The 20,417-nt window shown below is 41.3% G+C and overlaps 3 protein-coding genes across 3 annotated transcripts; 2 read left to right on the forward strand and 1 right to left on the reverse strand.

Annotated features, from left to right (window-relative positions):
- Positions 1-15: 15 nt before the first annotated feature.
- Positions 16-1,493, reverse strand: LOC117386410 (E3 ubiquitin-protein ligase CCNB1IP1). The gene is made up of 4 exons (XM_033983763.2): positions 1,177-1,493; positions 931-1,077; positions 643-814; positions 16-373 (listed from the first exon to the last, which is right to left on the reverse strand). The coding sequence occupies exons 1-4, from the start codon at positions 1,477-1,479 to the stop codon at positions 210-212; spliced, it is 786 nt and encodes a 261-aa protein (XP_033839654.1). The 5' UTR covers positions 1,480-1,493; the 3' UTR covers positions 16-209.
- A 1,884-nt stretch (positions 1,494-3,377) lies between these two features.
- si:ch211-212k18.5 (sal-like protein 4) lies at positions 3,378-8,842 on the forward strand. Its single transcript, XM_033983527.2, has 3 exons — positions 3,378-3,663; positions 5,395-8,417; positions 8,494-8,842. Exons 1-3 carry the CDS (start codon positions 3,588-3,590, stop codon positions 8,710-8,712), a joined length of 3,318 nt encoding a protein of 1,105 aa, XP_033839418.1. The 5' UTR covers positions 3,378-3,587; the 3' UTR covers positions 8,713-8,842.
- Positions 8,843-11,282: 2,440 nt separating this feature from the next.
- slc7a7 (solute carrier family 7 member 7) lies at positions 11,283-20,340 on the forward strand. Its single transcript, XM_033983530.2, has 11 exons — positions 11,283-11,457; positions 12,066-12,119; positions 13,350-13,936; positions 17,265-17,390; positions 17,840-17,984; positions 18,538-18,661; positions 18,763-18,866; positions 18,955-19,051; positions 19,123-19,272; positions 19,624-19,807; positions 19,899-20,340. Exons 3-11 carry the CDS (start codon positions 13,459-13,461, stop codon positions 19,964-19,966), a joined length of 1,476 nt encoding a protein of 491 aa, XP_033839421.1. The 5' UTR covers positions 11,283-11,457; positions 12,066-12,119; positions 13,350-13,458; the 3' UTR covers positions 19,967-20,340.
- Positions 20,341-20,417: the final 77 nt, after the last annotated feature.

Genomic DNA, 20,417 nt, shown 5'->3' on the forward strand with positions numbered 1-20,417 from the left:
AAGTACAATACAAACATTACATTTTATTATTCATCTGTAAATATGCCAACTGTATTATTGCATATGTAGTAAATAACTTAACAACTATATTAAATAATATACCAAAACATATTAACAAGCTCTATCATATAGTACACCATTAGATAAGATTGATTGTTATGCTATATCCTAAATGACCACTTCAAAAATTCATGTCATTAATGCCCCTCTCAGTGTTTCTTGACAAGAGTGCGGCCCTTATCCTTTGTAGGGGTGCTGAACTGAAAGAATGACTTTGCTCCTTCCTGCTCCAGACACGAGAAGAACCTACTGTCCCCGTCATGGCCCACAGAGAGGAACTGTGGGCTCTGGGGCGTTGTGAGTCGAGCCATCCCTGGAGACACATGGATAGTTCATGGATGTCTTTCATTGTTAAATCCCTTACCTTGACAATTAGCTCTTTACTTCTAGTATTCTTTTCTGATTATCAGCTCTTAACTATAATTTACCTACAGCCACCCCCTTGTGCTGTCCCCACAGTGCCTACTTCCTTTACTCAATTAGCTCTAATAATCTGTACTTAATCTAAAATATACAATAAAGTCTTGATTATTTATCAGTTATCTAATCCATCCAATCATCTTAACAGCACCAAGCATTTACCTGCATTGAAGTCATGATGTTCGTGGTTAGGCATCTCTCTATCTCCCATTCCAACCACCATGTTCCTCATTCTGAGGGAGTCATAAAGCCCCTGCAATTTTTGATATTGCCTGTTTCTCTCCATCAGCCTTTCAGACACCTCACTGTACTTTCTCTTGTACTCTTCCATCATCTGAACAGTAAAAATGATATAAGTAATGTAATGCCAATTTGTTACACACTTGATATAGATTGGTTTAACTTAATTTAATCCTTGAATTGGTTTATTTGCCTATACTAACATATGACCTTTTTCAAGGATGCAATTTCTCCTCTCATGGCAGAGAGCTCCAATTCTCTGCTCTGATTTTGTTGTGTCAAAACCTTATCCATTTGCTTCAGTTGACCCTCAGCCCTTGACAAGCTGTATTCCTGATACATGCGCTCCTGGTGAACCTGTAAATGTGTACTTCAAAATTAAATGTGTACAACTGCTTCTTTTTTGCACAAAATTTGGACTGTACAGATGTAACGTTTGCATCTCAATAGACCGACCTGATAGTTCCAGAAAGCAAGTGCTCGTGTACTGATGTCCAGAACTATGTCCGGCCGCAGACCTGCCAGGACCATGGCTTTGTAGTCCTCTGAGGGCGACAGCTCAGTGCGGACTATGTCCAGTTTTCCAGAGAGAGCGGAGGAGCACGCCGGGCAGATGGCAGGTGAGCGGCTGAACTGTCCAGAGCCATGCTGATCACAGAATACATGCGAGCAGGCAGTGACCCACGCAAAGCCACTGAGCTTTGCCCGACACTTTGGGAAGTTACAGAGAAGTGCGTCATCACACAGAGTCATAGCCATGGCTGAAAAATACAACACATTTGAGCCAAGTCAGTAATTGAAACAGGCCGAACAACAGCGCATTTAAGGCAAGGCGTTATATGTTAAAGATGCACTGCTCTATATACCCTAAAATCTTAATGAAAAAGAAGTTAACCCTACACCAGAAGAGTTCCATAGAGCACCTTTGGAGCTTAGTCCTAATATTAGTGTTTCATAGGCCTAATGGGTCAGTTATTACAGATAGGATACTGTTATTATTGCTAATAGGCTACTGTCAAGGTTTTTTAACTGGTTCAATAGCGTGGTAGGCCACGCTATTGAACCAGTTAAAAAACCTAATGGGTCAGTTATTACAGATAGGATACTGTTATTATTGCTAATAGGCTACTGTCAAGGTTTTTTAACTGGTTCAATAGCGTGGTAGGCCACGCTATTGAAATAGCTCTTTATTAGCCAATATTAGCTTGCATCAGTCACTGTTATCGGTCTATATGTTGTCTTGTGTTGTCATAATCCAGCGATAACCCTACCAGTACAATTTACTGACCATCTGATTGTTAAATTGGTAAATGTTTTTTTTTATATATATTTATGCTAAATTATAACTCACCGGTTATTAACGTTTCTTCACAGGTGATGCTAATTAGTGTTCTCATTCGACACCCTGATTGCCTGTTACTCAATCAACTACGTAATCTTTCATTAACCAATCAACTTGAGAGAATGCAAGTAAGCTATTGTGAATACAACTGAAATAAATAACAACATAAATGATTACAAATGTATTTAAAATGTAAATTTAGACTGTATTACAAATAATTTCTAGACCTATCTTAAATGTTAGACTAGGTCTATGTAAAAAGTATGATCTATACAGTAGGTCTAACATTGATTATAGGCCTTGGCTATAAGTAGACTAATAGCTTATTTTTTCAGCGTGTATCCTACTGTGTGTAGCCTACTACCTAGGCTAGGCCTACTTATGACCCCCTCCTTCTATACCTCCCACTTTTTTCCCTCTGTCTTTCTCTTTTATCCCCTTTTCCACGTGGTACCGAAGTAAAGGCGGGGGGTGAAAGAGGAGCATTGTGCCGAGCAGCAGTGGATCCGGGGGTTCATAGTGAGCGAGGGGAGATGCTCACTCAACTGTGTCCAGCAAGCCATTGTCAATGATTCCCATCTATTCTCTACCTTTTAAATAGAGCTCCAGTGTAAGATGCTTTTTGGACAAGGGGGGTAGCAAAGGGTGGAAGGGTATTATGCTTTTGGACGGTGATAACACACGAAATACTACATACGAGCATGGCCCCTCATCGGCCACTCAATGCACTTTTGTTCATAATTGGCCCTATGGAAATCATCTGTGATAGCGCACCAACTCTAGTCATTTATGACCTGCGCATCCCAAAAACACGTTGCACCAGTAATAGGCTAATTGGCTACTGTAAAAGCCAACTGTGGGACATCTAAATTGATTAGTTATTTTGTCCTAAATGCACTTCTTAGACGCAATGTTTAAATCAATGGACATTTTTTCCTAGCGTTTCATTTTAAATTGCACATATGGAATGGCTTGCTGTCAATCAACGTCCACTTGATATGTTCTATTACAGATTTATTGCTGCTGAGTGAGTATGTAAAGCCAAATAAAGCTGGGTAGAATAAGAAAAAAGGGAGATCTGGGAGGCTGTGTGTGCGTCGCCATTGAAATGCAAATATCACAGAAGAACAAGGAGTGGTTCTGTGCATGTGAGTGTGTGTGTTCGCTGTATGTGCATGCACCGGGACAGCACTGTGAGAGGAGGGGCGCAAATTGAACAAGTTTTTTTTGGGGGGTGGGGGGGTGGGGGGGGGAGAAGAGACTTTAGAAACAGCCACACACGCACTCCCAGTATAGCCTATGACACGGAGCCGGATTGAGGAAGGACATCTAGACTTTTCCAGACTTCTTAATTTCATCTAAGAAAACGCACAGCATTTTTTTTCTCACTACAAAGTTTTATTGTGGCCTCTATGTGCTACTGTTGAACTTTGGATGCGCCCGGGGGCTCGTCCAGGGCGCCTAAACGTGCCTGTTTCCAGTCCCTCTACTGATGCCCCCCTTTCCGTCTGACTCGCCGTGAATCATGTCACGCCGGAAACAGAAGCGTCCCCAGCATCTCGTTAACGCGGATCCGGGGGGCCCAAAACTACTTGCTCACGGTGAGAAACTTTTCGTAATTACGCATGCTTTTCATGTCTACTTGAATTTTACGCGCAAGTGGCACTTTTTACGCGCACGATTTGTTTGTTTGCTTTTTTTTTGTTTTTTGTCCATATTTAGTTTATATTTAACTTTTTTGCAAGTTTATGTAGCCTAGCTGACCACGCTTTACAATGGTTCACAGAGATGCATATCATTTTCTGAATAAAATATGCTATTCGTTTTGTCTACGAATAGGCCTGCATGTTTCAACAGAGTGAAACGTAAATAAAACGTTACAGTATCGCCTATATTTAACCTTTTTATATTTTTTCCCTAAATAATTTGAAATGGTGCACCTGACTCATTGTAAGTATACATTAACTGATATAAAACCGTTATGCTTCGTCACTGACTGTATGGGCCCCAGTAATTGCCTGGCCACTTTTGTCAAGGCCATAAACGTGTCTCTATATGGTGAATAGATCAGGATTAACTAGCCTATACATCTGTGGCCATTTTCATGCGTTGCCCCTCCTCAGAGAAACCAACAGGCCATGCTGCACTGACTACTGGAGGTCTTTGATGAGGGTGGAGAAGTCTCTTATTTGTTAACAATAAAGTTGCTGGCTTAGGGGGAGGTGAGGTTGTTTTTTTGATAAAGATTAATCTTCCGCCATTCTATTATACTTGTCTTTTGCTGTTTGTCCATGCATTTCTCTCTCATATGCTCCACTCTTTTCCCATTCCCACCCCACCCCTTTCTTCACCCCCACTTCTATTGACTGTATACTCCTACACAGTTGGGGGGAGACCAATGGATGAGAAAAAAGAATTGAGTGAAGATTTAGATGTTATTTTGCATGTTTGCTGTGTATACTTAAAAGAGTATACTCTGAAATGTATCGCTACATTTCCCACAATGTAACTACAAAAGGTAATTTATACACTCAAATTTGTTTACTAAGAAGTCAACTATAAACTAATGCACAAAGGTACAGTCCTCATTCCATCACTATAACTCTCCAGGAGGGAATAGTTAGTTTGTCTCACCATTGTTGTTACCCTCCCCCCTTCTCCTTCTTTTTACTCTTTCTCACTCTGTGCTCAAGATTTTGAAAGAATTTGACCCCATAGCCACAGAGGTCAGATAAATTGACCAATCAGAGTGTCTGGACAGTGCCCAGGACCCTTAGTATGGCCTGACCCTTGACCTCTACTGTGACGTAAGGGGGGAAGGGTAAATAGAGAGATGAAAGACGTAACTGCTGTAGGGAGGGGGCGGGTTAAGAGGGGTTATGGGTTGTCGTGGTGATGCCCATTGTCCTCTAAAATGTGTTGCCATAGCAGCAAGGTGGTCTGTGAGCTTTTTGTGTGTGCAAGATGTTTGAGGAGTTTTGCTTGGGAGAGCACAGATTGAGACAAGACATTACAAAGACTCATAGACTCTGCAGAGTTCCTCCACTTGTTTATTTGCTTGTTCAGGGCAAGCTCCTAGAAGGGATTTTGTTTGAAGGTGTAAGATGATCTCCTGGTATGTGCACAAATTTGCTTACAAAAATACTCAACAATAACTAGACGAATAGAAATAAACATTTTTTAGTTGAAGTAGAAAGTTTTTGTGGATTTACAATTGTGGGTACCCAGCAATAGAACAGAATTAGGAACATGTTTCACCACATTTAGGAACATGTTTCTGTTGCTATGCTAGTACTAAGTACTAAATGTTTGTATTCATCCTTTATTTTTAGATGACCACCTGGGCTTAAAGTCACCCTCTACATCTCTTGGCTCCGAACTAACCTCATCCGGATCATCTTCCTCATCTCCCACCTCCATTCAGGACTGCCAGCCACCGCTGGCCCCACGCCCGTCCCCTGGTGGGCTCCACGCGCCATCTTTGCCCAGCGAGAGTTCACCTCCTCCCCATTGGCCCAACAACATTGCACCCTTCACCACATCTCTGCCCAACACGCACTCCTCCCTCTCCCCTGACTTCCCACACCCCTCTCTGTCCTCCCAAACCCACTCGCCACCTGCTTTGGGCCAAACCTCTAGTTGCAATCAAGGAAACTCCCATTCATCCATGACGTCTCCACCAATGGCCAACTCCGCTATGACCACAACTTCTTCCTCTTCCTTATCCTCTAATTGTGTGCCATCCCACCGTGACAGCACAAGTCCTGGACCGCTGCAAGCATCCGACTCTCCAGGGCAGGACCAACTCCAAGTGCCCCCAACTTTGGCAGTGCTTTTGGAGGAGCTGCGAGTTTTACAACAGCGCCAAATTCACCAGATGCAGATAACAGAGGAGATATGTAGGCATGTTTTAAGGCTTGGAGGGGCTGTTTTTGGTCAGCAAAATGGCACACAAGTTAATGGTTCAGACAGTACCCAGAAATCTTCAAGTGAAGCCTCTGCATCACCAACTCATCCCTCAACGGCCACTCCTATAACTACAACATCCTCTCTTTTAACTGGGCTACCATCCTCTCTATTTCCTCAACCGCCTACATCCAAGCCAAGCAGTGCCAATGGAACTAGAGCTTCATCATCTTCTACCTCATCCACTATTAGCTCCTCTGTTGCCTCCTTACACCCGCTGTCCTTGTCTTTAGGCCTGCCACCACAATACCTTCATGAAAAATCACCCAACTCTTTGGCATTTGGTCATAGTAATGGCATAAGTTTTCGAACACCTGTCCCCACTACTAGCAATTCGCAGGAACACCAACCCAGCTCCTCATTGGGCTCTGGGTCATCATCCGGGCGCCCCCAGCATGTGTGCCGCTTCTGTGGGAAAGTGTTAAGTAGCGATTCCTCTCTTCAAATCCACCTGAGATCACATACAGGAGAGAGGCCCTACCAGTGTCCAGTTTGCTTGAGCCGTTTCACAACCAGGGGAAACCTCAAAGCCCATTTCCTGCGCCACAGAGAGCAGAATCCAGAATTATCCCTCTCTCTGTTGCCGCCGGCCCTGTCTGAGCAGACACCAAGTGGCTCAGCTACTGGCAGCGTTCACAGGAGGCGGAAGCGGAGGGCTGAGGATGATGAGGCTTATAATGGAGTTAAAGGCAGTATTCCTGGGATGACAGAGAACATGGCCTTGGGGTTCCTGTCAGGAGGAACATCACGGCCCTCGCCCTCCTCCCTACCATTGCCACCTTCAGTTGACATGGCGCTACTCTCCACGGCGCATTCGCTTTTACAGTTGAATCGAGCCTCAGTAGCAGCTAGCGGTTCGACCACTGCCCTGCCATCGTCCTCTTCATCCACATCCTCTTCGCCATCAGCAAGGAGTGCAAAACAGCAGCGATTTGATGAAAACACCCCCCCACACACCAGCCTCCAGTCCCCATACTCCCAGCTGGCCCAGCTTCCTAAAATCCTCTTCCCTGGTGGGACCTCTCCTCACCACCTTGCACTTCTTCGACCACCAGGCCACCTGGCTGGGCCCCACCAACTGCCCTTCCCATTCCCACCTTTCCCTAAGCCATCAACCTCCTCCTCTGGTTCTCCTACTACCTCTAACCAAACCTCCGACACCTCCAAGTTGCAACGTCTGGTTCAGAAACTAGAGAAGCAACCACAGGGGGGCTCCTCTTCATCTTCCCCCTCCACTTCCTCACAAACAGCTGAAGCCAATGGTGATGTGAACGGCCAGGACCTATCCACAAGTGCGTATCGGAGAGAGATGTTAGCGGCTCTTGGTCTTAGCCCGAGTGTAAATGCCACTAGTCAGGGAGGCTTGAGCAGTGCACCTTCTCTGCCCACCGCACCCTCTCCTAACCAGTGCGGAGTCTGCCTGCGTGTCCTCAGCTGTCCCAGAGCCTTGCGTTTACATCAAGCCACGCATTTAGGAGAACGGCCATTTCCCTGTAAGCTCTGTGGTCGTTCCTTCTCCACCAAGGGCAGCCTGAGAGCTCATCTTGCCACTCACCGTGCCCGTCCACCAAACGCACGTGCTCTTAACTCCTGCCCCCTATGCCCACGCAAGTTCACAAATGCTTTGGTCCTTCAGCACCACATCCGCTTGCACCTTGGAGGTCAAATCCCACCTGATGAAGAGGTGCCACTTGAAGATAGCTTAGAAACAGAGAACATTGGTTTAGTTGATAGTGTGAATGACATGTCATCTAAAGACCAGGTTCTTCCTCTGGCATTAACTAAAGGACCACGATCTCCAGCTACCTCAGGGTCTAAACAGGCTGCTGATCTAACATCAATGAAGGAATGTGAAGGTTCAGTTGTAAGTGTTAGCTCACCTCTGACCCAAAACCCCTCCTCAGCAGGAGACGAGGAACCCCCAGTGGATATTGGCCCTAATAACTTTTCTCCATACTCTGAAAAGGAGGCAAATGGTGACTTAAGCAGCACTGGCTCAATGACTGCACCTTCAACAAGCGCTAATACAGCCATTGACAATGGAGAAGATGCTCCTCTGTCCTTATGTGTTTCCAAATCTACTATCGACAGAGAAAAGATTCTCAAAGAAGTTAGTAATGATGAAGCCAGCTCAGCAAAAGAGCCCACCAATAATACATCACTCACCCCTCCTGCTAGTCCCAGTAACATTCCAGAATCTGAAGAAAAGGTAGAGAAAGGTTCATCCACAAATGGGATCAAAGCGGAGGATCAAAAAGCACAAGAGGACAGTCAAACAGAGGAGGGGAGTAGCAATGTGGCCCCTCCACCAACACAGACGGCCCGCCAGGACAAGCCCTACAGCTGCTCCCAGTGTGGCAAAGCTTATGCCAGCAGAAGCGGGCTAAAGGTAAATATTTGTTTGTCACTACTTTAAACAACTACTTTAATCTCAAGTTTTTAATCATTTTACTTTTCAATAACAGGGGCACATGAAAAGCCACCCTGGAGTCTCCCTGAGCACCCCTACTAAGGTTCAGCCTCATGAAACTGAGGAGGAGCCCAATGCAGACATAGTCAAACCTGGGACCCGGCCTGATGAAAAACAGGTAGAGGCTGAAACTCCTAAAGGTGACAACATTAACTCTGTCCCAGCTACAGTGAGCTCAAATGGGACTGAAGAGCCCATGGACAGAACTGTGTAAAAAAGCAAGCATAATTGAATGCTGGAGTCCTAATGTATCCTGACAAGGGAATGTATGTTAAAACACTAGAATGATATTCATTTTTAGGTTTATTCATTTGTAATATGTGTTTATCTTTGATATTAGCTGGATAGAGCTGCAGTATTTGTATCCTAGTTCAATTGAAATAAAAGTGAAGGTAGTATTTTTCTAGGTATTTCCATATTTCCAAGATCACAGTGAGGCCTTATTTTACACTTTTCAAACTGAAAGTTGTCTAAGACCTTCTCAACACTTGACTTGTAACAACCAGTATAAGCTGATGTGATGAAAAGGATCCAGAGTTGTTTGAATGAAGTCAATACCAAATGAGGCCCCATTTGTATGGGCCAAAGTTTTATATTTGTCCTGCATTTTTAATGACCTTTCTCTTTTTGTTGCTGCTAAATGCATGTTTTAATGTGCTGAGTTGCACTGTAAGTTGCACTGTGTCACATGCTGCCAGAATATCAACTGAAACAGAAGTGCCCTAAGATAACAAAGTGATGGTGGTGATTGTGTTATACAGTAATGCTGTGAACAGTTCTTATGTGTTAATATTTCTAGCAGCAGTTGATTGTAAATGTTCTTGGTTGACACATTTTCTGGTGTCGATTTGGACTCATGCTGGAACCAGAAGTGAGGACAAGACCCGTCCATTATAAATCCCTTTTTATGCCCTCTGGTCCTCTCTCAAAGCACTTGAGAGTTTTTCTGCACTCATTCCGCATTCCTGCCTAGTCCTGTATAGTATTTGTATGCTTTACCCTTTGTAAACCCTTTTTGTAGCAACAAAACAAAATATGTTCCCATGACGATGTGTAACAGTTAAATAAAACAATGGTGACATGACTAGAGAGCTTGTTTGTTCGTTGTTTCATATTCACTGTAAACCAAATCTTCTTCCATTTACCAATTGCATCTTCAGTGTTGGTCATTTTTTTCTGCTTATTGTCCCAGTTTGGGATGTCTGGATTGGAGGGTCCTTTGTGTGTTCTCTCCCTAATTCAACTTTCTCTTCAGCCAGTGTCTTTTAATATGTTGCAGTTCTTACACTGTGTGTGCGTATACGCGTGTGAAAAGGATAATCGCTGCTTGTATGAGTGCGATTGAGGGTGCAGCTGTGGAGGCCACCACCTCTATCCCTCCCCTCTCTGTGTCATACTCTTTCAAACGCACCCTCTTTTATTTTCTCTTTCATTTCTCTCACTCACTCTTTTGCCTCACCCCTGGCCACCCCCCTCCCCATACCCTATTCCCTTCTCCCCATCCCATGCTCGTGTAATGAGCTGACACACAGGAAGCTCTAATCCATACACAATGCCACCCCCACTAAAGTGACTGGGAGCGGGACAGGGGGCAACAACCTGGCCCAGCTGTCCCCAAAATGGCCGTCTTTAATCCCTGTAGTTTTTCCCCCCCTGCCCCATAACCATGACAACTGGTAACCACAGTAAAGAATGCTCAAGGCAGAGATGGGGAGACAAAGGAGCCATGTGTGAAAAGTTTGTCCACATGCAATGTGATGTGTCTTCATCCAAAATAGAAAAGTCATTGGTTTTACAATACATTTTGTCCCAGGTGTTGGAGTGAAAAGGAATCTTTGGGTGTGAGCAAGAGATGCTTTGATCACAAAAGACATAACCTTAATACGTATCAGCATATAGTCATCAGTCATCACAGAAAGGGAGCATTAGCATTTGTGATAGGTCATGAGTCATGTATTTTGGTTGAGCTCCTTCAATACACGTAAATCAATTCAGAGTGAAAAAAAAGTGTATTGTTACATTTTAATTACATTACATTGTCTTCATTTGTTACAAAACTCTATTGGATTGTATAATATCAAAGAATAATTTAACTCGGCCTTTAAACGAAAATAATTTAAGCAGAAATCTAAAGAAAATTAAACATAATTTTGGAATTTATTGGAAAGTGCACTTCCTTCCACAGTACCTCTGTACAGACAGCAGGGATATATAGGGTAAAGGTTTAATACGTAATCATTAACAACAATCCTATCATGTCATACAGGAAGGTTTAAATCCTATATCCACAAGAGGGAGCTATTACCATGATCATTGAGAAATTGCTAACCAAATGTTTTAGTTTGTTTTGTTTTGTTTTTTGTAGGGGAACAGCGGAATTCTGGTTTGTTTAATATAACATATTTGTATTAATTTTATTGTCTAGAATGTCTATGCCAAAAGGTAGATTGAATTCCACTTTTGAAGAGAGAATCAGTCAGAAATATGCCTATAAGCTTCTACAAAGGTTGAAAAGCTTGACACCTTTGGATTATTTTTCCACTTAAAAATAAAATAATTCAGATAGGCTACAGAAAATAATTTATAAATGAGGAGTATTAACACGGGATAATTATAAGCTAAGACTAAAGATGTGTATTTTGCTTTCAAAATGCGCAGTAATCTAATTATAGTAAAGCCCTTTCACAAAGTGATGGTGATGAAACTCATTCAGCAAACACAATGCGAGGCCATTACCCGCCCCTCCCTCCACTCCCGGGTCGTCTCCTTGGCAGAGACATAAAGCGAAGGGAAGCGCAAGTGCATAAAGCCACAGGTCCATCAGCTGAGGCACGCAGCTACGTCAAAACGAGAGGAAACACGGCGCTGAACCACGAGGACGCATTTTTGCACAGATAGAGACAAATTTCAAGACACACATTTTTGGACCCTGAAAGAAGCTAAATTACACCCGGAGAGGGTAAGTTAACTACTAGGCCATTTGACAGCTGTTTATATGTGGTGTGACATTTAACAAAAAGTAGGCTTATAGTATGGCCACGTTTTAGTTGTCTATTAACTTTCATGAGCCATCATAACAATAGCAAAAATCATAAATGGAGTCCAAATTTTGAACCCATCTCTGGAATTGTTTTTGCATTTCAGGTTAGCCAATAATTGGGTTAACGGAGTAAATACTCTCACTGCTATTCTTCACTGTCACTCACTGTCATCAATAGTAAACTTTATAATACTTTTAAATTTAGCCATATTGTTTAGTATAAAAATACATTAGGCATCATTTCAAATGTGAAAATATTAAAGATATATTATAATGATTGTAGTACTCTTATTGTTAACTGGTTCTATAGGAGATCAAATAGTTTCATCAATAAACATAGCTCTTTCAAAGTACAGTAACAATTTTTACTTTTACTGTCTGAGTCAAGATTATGTGACCTTGAGTAACTTAAGGAGGACAACTTATCACCTTGTGCTTTTGGACCTTGCTCTGTGTTTCTGTGAGGGCCTCACCTCTTTGAGTCTCTGCTGGTTGGATCACAAGCACTTCTCCTGTCTGCTTTACAGGCTGTCACACCCTCACACTTGTCACGTGCCACTACTCCTGTGCTACAAGGCAAGGTAAGAGATGTTTGCCCTGCTTGAACTGACTTGTGTGGGCAACTTCAAATATTCCCTGCGTAACTTTTCTAGTGAAGGTCCACCACCAGCTTGTCTGCATGGCGATGTTATTGCTTTTCCTAGAATGTCCCACAGCAAGGCGTTAAAATTATCTATCTCCATGGAGATAAGTAGGTGAATCCACCAGGTCCAGTTACAGGTCAGATCTGTAGAGAGGGGACCCTGCTCATAAGAAGATTTTTTTTTTTTTCTTAAATTTAATAGCAACGTCATCACACATAATTAAATAAAGTCAAGATAGATAAGTTTAATGCCATTGTGTGGAACATTCTAAACAAAGCAAAAAAGTTACTTAGTGCACATTTAGATTCAGCAACACTTGTATCTACCTTATTTGCTGGTAAATTAGTACTTTGTGTGTCATATAATAATAATAATAATAATAATAATAATAATAATAATAATAATAATGATGATGATGCAATGGATTTTGTACTGCCTTTCAAGATCCAAAGTGCTATGTGTCAAAGTTAACGCTTCAGTGTAGATTTCTTTTGTAGTTTGCTGAGACTATCATTTTGATTTGGTTTTATATAATTTCTCTTCTCCTATCTATCTACGTTTGGGGTTGACAGAGGGAGTGTCCTGGCTCATGGCTTCACCAAATACATCAAAATACAGAATGGGCCTATAGTAACTGGTTATCTTGGGTAATATTTAATGCATGTGTGTGATTGTGTCAGTGCAGAGTAGTATTACTGAAGCTACATTAAGAAATCTGTTTTTGTATCTTGTCTTACTAAGACTCCATACTAGTTGATGAATAATGAACTTTGGATAACATGTGACAGGCAACCATGCTGACATGCAAAATCCATGCTTATGGGTGAGAGACAGTGGATTTTTTCAGCGGCTAAGCTTTTTTATAGTTAGACCAAGGGTTACTAACGAAGAACTGCTAGTATTGTCAAGCATGTGGTGCGTGTTTGCTCCTCTGCCTGCTCCTCTGTCAATACACTCAACCTTAAAAGGCCATTTGCGGTGCAACTTAATGGCACTGCAATATACGAAATGCTGTGAGTGCGGTGTCTTTTTGCATGAGTGGGACATGTAAATGTGTTTGTGTTTGATTAGATTTGGGCCTGATTGCATCAACACAACTATTTACTCTACTTGCTAACTGTTGCCACGACAACAACATCTCTAACCTGACCTCTTTTGCCTCTACAGGTGGCCACACACAATGGCAGATAACCTGGGATAAATCACAAGAAAGCTCCAGAATAACATCTAAGACTGAACTTTTTGTATGTATTACAGTTATAAAATAATTTGAACTATGGCGTCCGAAACCTTGACCTCAAATGGCAGCCGTCCGTCAGTTAAGTCAGAAGGCTCAGGCGAGTCCATGAAGCTGAAGAAGGAGATTTCTCTGTTAAACGGTGTCTGTCTCATTGTGGGGAACATGATTGGCTCAGGCATTTTTGTCTCCCCAAAAGGCGTCTTGATCCACAGTGCGTCCTACGGCCTCTCCCTGGTGGTATGGACCATTGGGGGTATCTTTTCTGTATTTGGGGCTTTGTGCTATGCAGAGTTGGGCACCACCATTACCAAATCTGGTGCTTCCTACGCCTATATATTAGAGGCTTTTGGGGGTTTCCTTGCCTTCATCCGATTGTGGACTTCACTGTTGATCATTGAACCCACCAGTCAGGCGGTCATTGCCATCACCTTCTCAAACTACATGGTGCAGCCCATCTTCCCCACCTGTATAGCACCTTACCTCGCAAACAGGCTCCTGGCAGCGGCTTGTATCTGTAAGTATTTTCATCTTTATTCTATACTAAGATTAATCACTGGAATTGTGTCATATTGGGTTATACAGGAGACACAGCACGTGAGTTCTTCTCAGACTAGAGAAGCGAAATATGGTGACACGGCTGATGTTGACAGTCAAAAAAGGAACTAAAAACCTTTGGGCTATTTGCAGTTAGTCCAGCCAAGGGAAAATAATCACAATTGTTTTCCTCATTGCCTAATTTATACTACCAATGCAGATTCATGACTATTTGCCAAAGAATAGTGTTAATATCTGTAAATTGACAACCAACATTTCTAGACTTTCCAGAGTATTCCCAAATTGTTAAACCTGATGACTACCAAACATACCAACTCAATTATACGTAATGATGTGTTAAGATTCCATAAACAGTTACTGCTTAGATTTATTTTTCTGGGAAGTGTGTAGATAAACAGTGATATGAAGATAAAGTATATTGTACACATTTGCAATAAATATTCCTCATTCATCCACCCACACACACAAAAGACTTCCATCAACATTTGTGGTGATAAGAAGTGCTGGAGAAGGGCTGAGAATGCTGATAATACACAGACTCTGACCTAAGCAACCAACAGACCAATAATAGCTAAATAATTACACATTAATTATCTCAGCTAAAGAAATTCTTGGCTGAACTAAAAAGAGGGCGTGACACAAGCTCCCAAAGCTATTATGTATCTATGTGTATCTGACTGAAATTGCACTCACAAGACTACATCTGCAAAAACAGCTATTTCTGCAGACAAAGTATTAGGAAACTATGTATTTATATAAAGACTGATTAAACTTGTGAATCATGAGTTTAAAACCAAAAATACCAAAACTTTAGGTAGCTCACTCACGTCTCTTTCTGCTGTTGTCCCATATAAATCCTTATCCTTACCAATTAATCAACTAAATGACTAAAGGACCAGTGTCCCAATTAGTTATAAACCAATTTGCTTTAAATATTTGCTTACAATATTAGAACTATCACATTCACTTCTATGGTGATGATCCATCCATCCATCCATTTTCTTCCGCTTATCCGGGGCCGGGTCGCGGGGGCAGCAGTCTAAGCAGGGACTCCCAGACTTCCCTCACCCCGGACACGTCCTCCAGCTCCTCCGGTGGGACCCCAAGGCGTTCCCAGGCCAGCCGAGAGACATAGTCCCTCCAGCGTGTCCTGGGTCTTCCCCGGGGCCTCCTCCCGGTGGGACATGCCCAGAACACCTCCCTAGGGAGGCGTCCAGGAGGCATCCTGAGCAGATGCCCGAGCCACCTCAGCTGGTTCCTCTCAACGTGTAGGAGCAGCGGCTCTACTCCGAGCTCCTCCCGTGTGACCGAGCTCCTCACCCTATCCCTAAGGGTGCGCCCGGCCACTCTGCGGAGGAAGCCCATTTCAGCCGCTTGTATCCGCGATCTTGGTGATGATGATAATACATTATAGGTTTGAATATTTTCATGCTAGAATTTCCAAAAGTATAATCCTTCAGATTTCAAGTTTCTTTTATTTTGTCCCCTCATGGAGAACTTTGGCTTGGAGCAGGAGTCAGGAGTATTAACATACAGACAGACATGACATAACATTAAAAAAGAGCAGACACCTGCGCAATTCATCCATGTTGCTAATAAGCTTTATAGACAGGGGTACAAACCAGTTTTTATACCTGTTACTTTTACATAAGGGAATTTTATATCTCCTCCCAGACTACATGAGCTCATACTGTGTGTTGAGCACATAAGATAGATCTTCAGAGCCTATGGAACTCTATTAGAGAAATGATTAACATGACTATATGACAGTCATATTAGTCATTGCTTTAATAGAGTCTTTTTATGCTTGAGTTCTGCAACCGGTAACCTTCTGCATCTTCCTCATGTCATCTTCTGGCCTCCTTTAGTTGTTTGTTGAGTTCTTTTGAGCTGCCTTGTCACCTGCTGTGTCATTTGCCATTTAAAGGGCCCATATGACGCTGTTTTCTGCTCTATGTTATAATGTTGTTTCTTCATCAAAAACATACCAGCAGTTGTGTTTTATTTCATTCCCACATGTTTAGCATACAAACCCTGCATATTTAGGCTGAGTTCTTCATTCAAACATGAAACACTCTGTTCTACCTTTTGATGTCATGTGGTAATGCAGGAACTGCTCCCCTGTGTTTTTTAAACTCCATCCACCTTTACTAGAATCATTTGGATAATTTCAGGTCTGGAATTTCCGATTTCTACTTAAAAGGTAGCTGTTAACTTGAAAACTTTCACTACCACAGGTGAAATAGATATATGTATAGGAGTGCTTTGCAATCCTGTCAGATTTCCTTACTACACAATGATGAACTTGTTTTTAAAAAGTCAGGATTTCAGTATTGAGAAACTAAACAACTGAATACAGTACTTTAAATAGTGTTTTAGAGTATATATGGGTTTATCTTGAAATCCAATTAGATTTCCACCAAAACATGATCTCAGAGTTAGTGGTACACTCTTCCTTGTGTCACCTGGTCTTCCAGACACCCTGCTACACCTATACTCTTATCCTTTCCCCTCTTGAACGTCTACATTACTGTGTCCACACAGCATGGCCCTGCTTCTGTGTGCCTGCATCCGTCCACTACTGCCGTTTCCCTGATTTCCCGCTGGTTTGCGACTTGTTATGATCGTCTCTCTGTCAGTGTTGTAGAACATGATAGTGTTAGTTTAACCCTGGCTGCTGTTTAGGTGGTCTGTGTGTGTGTATTTACCAAGTGAGGTTAGTTACTTATTGCTTCGACAAAAAACTGGATGCGTACAAACTAAAATATACTTAATTAGAATATACTTACTACAATTTTTCTCTTCTGGCCTTGATTTGGTCCAAAAGGGATGGGGAGATAGTGAGGGTGGGGTGGAGCCATCACTGGATATGGTAATAGTAACTATCCAGTGACTCACGAATATTCCTATGTCTGTCAGAAACTGCAATGCTTTGTATAAACTCAGATAAGAAGCTCAGAAAAACATATTTGTCAAAAGAAATAAAAGTGAAATATCTATAGTCACTGATCAATCAGGATCAACAAAATAACTGCAGTAGTTTCATAACCTTCTGAAGTATGTGATTGTACCTGCAGAGTCATATGTGTGTGAAAATGGTTCAGCTATTTCCTGCTCTGAAAACAACTGCTATAGTCAGCATCAGAGCTTCCTTAAATCAGTCTCGGAAACACACTGGCACACATGCACTTTACAGAACAAATGTCAAAGTTGAGAGTGAGACCGTACAAATATTCTTCTTCTTTTTGCTTTACATTAATCTACATGATGTGTCTTTTGTGCTTTAGGTTTGCTGACCTTTGTCAACTGTGCATACGTGAAATGGGGTACCAGAGTTCAAGACTTCTTTACATACGCCAAAGTTATAGCTCTAATTGCTGTCATCATCACAGGCCTGGTCATGATTGGACAAGGTAATTAAAATTAAAAGGCAATTTGACCTTACATTATTTGAATTATATTATTTTAAAGGTACACTGTAAGTTTTCTAGTGGACTTATTGCCACTTGCTTGTCTCCATTAAAATCCCTTTGTCTGGAATGATCCACAGTATGGCATCAAATGTATCTATGGAGACAAGGAAGCTAAGCCACCTGGACAAATTACAAGTCAGATCTTGAGAGGCAACCCCACTCTCAGTGCGAATGCATTTCAAATTATTATTGAGCAATTGAAAAACGGAATAAATGCAAGCTAAGTTTAATGCTATACTGTGGAACATTTCAGGGAAAGCAACATCTCCATGGATACAACCACATGGCTGACCCTCCCAGAAATGTTACATAGTGCACCGTTAAAACAAATTCAACAATGAATTAGTTTTACGTTAAATGGTAATGATATGCATGTTTTATGTTTCAAGGTCACACACAGAACTTCGAGGGGCTCTTTGATGGCTCGTCCCAGGACCCCGGGGGAATTGCTCTGGCCTTATACTCTGCACTCTTTTCTTACTCTGGTTGGGACACGCTCAATTTTGTCACAGAGGAGATCAAGAACCCAGAGAGGTATGGACAGTTTTGTAAAGTCGCGATGTTAAAATTGCACTCGCACGATTACACCTGCACAGGAGTTCATGCAAAAACTATTTATTAGGAAGGAAACAATGTATTTATATACAGATAGATCACATTTGTGAATCATGAGTTTAATCTGCCTTTTAACATATAAATACCAAAAGTCACTAAATTCTCCTTTCTGCTGTTTTCCCATATTAAACCTTATAATCAAAATAAAATGATTAGTCAACTAATACAAATTTTGGTTGATTATTACTCCATTGACCGAGTAATTAACTAAATGACTACATCAGGATAAAACATCATAGTGTTTTATCCTTGAATAGTAAGAAATGTAACTGGGAAAATTAGCACTCCAGATATTTTCCAATACTCTAGTAGTCTCTGTTCTCAGGGAGATTTAGTGACAAAGACCCATCTAATCTTAAACCCAACCTTTTACTCACCTAAAGGGGCCAGTTTCTGACCCATAGTATTCTGAGGAATCTCTGTTTAAATTGACTCATTCCTTCCCTCTACTGGCTGTGTCTTTAAACTACAGAAATCTACCTCTGGCCATTGCCATTTCCATGCCCATTGTGACTGTGATCTACATCTTGACCAACGTGGCTTATTACACCGTACTCCCCATGAACTCTATCTTGGACAGTGATGCAGTAGCAGTGGTAAGCTATTAGATAAGATAAGTAAGATAAGCCTTAGTAATTCAATAGACTGAAAACGAAGAACTTTCAAATATATATATATTTTTTAATTAATTTCCTAGACATTTGCAGACAAAGTGTTCGGTGTCATGAACTGGACTATTCCTTTAGCTGTGGCTCTGTCCTGCTTTGGTGGACTCAATGCTTCAATTTTGGCATCTTCCAGGTGAACAACTTCAGCTTACTCAGATTTTATGCCCTCTTTTTCTGTTCAAAAAGACAAACTCATCTGTAATTATCTGTTTATTTGACAGGCTGTTCTTTGTGGGCTCAAGAGAAGGTCATCTACCAGACTACTTGTGCATGATCCATGTTCATCGCTACACTCCAATCCCTGCTCTGCTATTTAATGTAAGCCAAAAAAAACAAAAATATTCAATTCTAACTTTCTGACTCTAACTCATTATGTTCTATAATTTTAGGGAGTCATGGCTTTGATATACTTATGTGTGGAAGATGTCTTTAGGCTCATTAACTACTACAGCTTCAGCTATTGGTTCTTTGTGGGGCTTTCAATTTTGGGACAGCTATATCTGCGCTGGAAGCAACCAGACCGCAAAAGACCATTAAAGGTAACAGCTGTCTATGCCTAAAACTTTGCATATGAATGTACATAAAAAGGTACCAAGTAGTAGATAGTATGCAGAAGCAGCTAATTTACATAAAAAAGATTCACCAAAACTATGCTATTGTTTTCATTGTGGTATCTGAATCACTATTGAGTTGAGTTTGATGTTTCAGTATTGTGACAACACTAATTGTGAGTAAGACTAGAAAGGACTACAAAATAACCACTATTACTACTACAATTAGTTCAGTACATAACTGGGTATGCTGGGTATGTAAAAGTGTTGTACAGTATATTTAATATTTAATATTGATACACAGGTTAACATTGACTTCCTGTTTTTCTTTTCCTTCAGCTCAGTCTGTTCTATCCAATTATCTTCTGCCTCCTGACCATCTTCTTGGTCGTGGTGCCTCTTTACAGCGACACAATCAACTCTCTTATTGGTATTGGCATCGCTCTGTCAGGGGTCCCAGTTTACTTCCTCTGCTGCTACACTCCAGCCCACAAGAGGCCACTTTGGATAAGAAAATTCATAGGCAAGATTTTTGGAATATCTTTATTATTGTAATGTTGTTGATTTTTTGTCTATACATGGTATTAACTCCGAGTGTATGTTTACTTTTTTAGCTAAATCTGGCATCCTGATTCAGAAGGTGTGCTTCTCTGTTTTGACTGAAATGGATAAAGAAGAATAGGACATAACAGTGGCTGAATACACATGAAAGTTGGCCTTTCTCTCTTCATTCCTCACCTGATGATAAATATCGCTGAGTGCACAAGCTGGACTTATAAAGACAAAAGATTTTGTCACTGTGTTGTACATATTAATAGAATTTATTTAATTGACAACACACATTTAGTATTTTATGTAATTAAACCTAGAAATATGTTAATTTTACCTGAAAAACACATGACAATGGACCTCATGTACAACTAATGGCACTGCTATTTTCATATGTGAACAAAGGGCTATTTTGTACAACACAATACGTTTTTTTCACACAAGAATTGTTGTGAATATTACATTAGACTTTTCTGCTGAAAAATATTTATAATAAATAACTTTAACAATGTAAATTTTTGTGACTTCACTCTTCAAAGATGTAAGAATAGTATAAGAAAAATTCAAATCTGTCAACTGGACAA

Source organism: Periophthalmus magnuspinnatus, chromosome 18 (assembly GCF_009829125.3).
Source record: "Periophthalmus magnuspinnatus isolate fPerMag1 chromosome 18, fPerMag1.2.pri, whole genome shotgun sequence".
In the NCBI taxonomy this organism is placed as follows: Eukaryota; Metazoa; Chordata; class Actinopteri; order Gobiiformes; family Gobiidae; genus Periophthalmus; species Periophthalmus magnuspinnatus.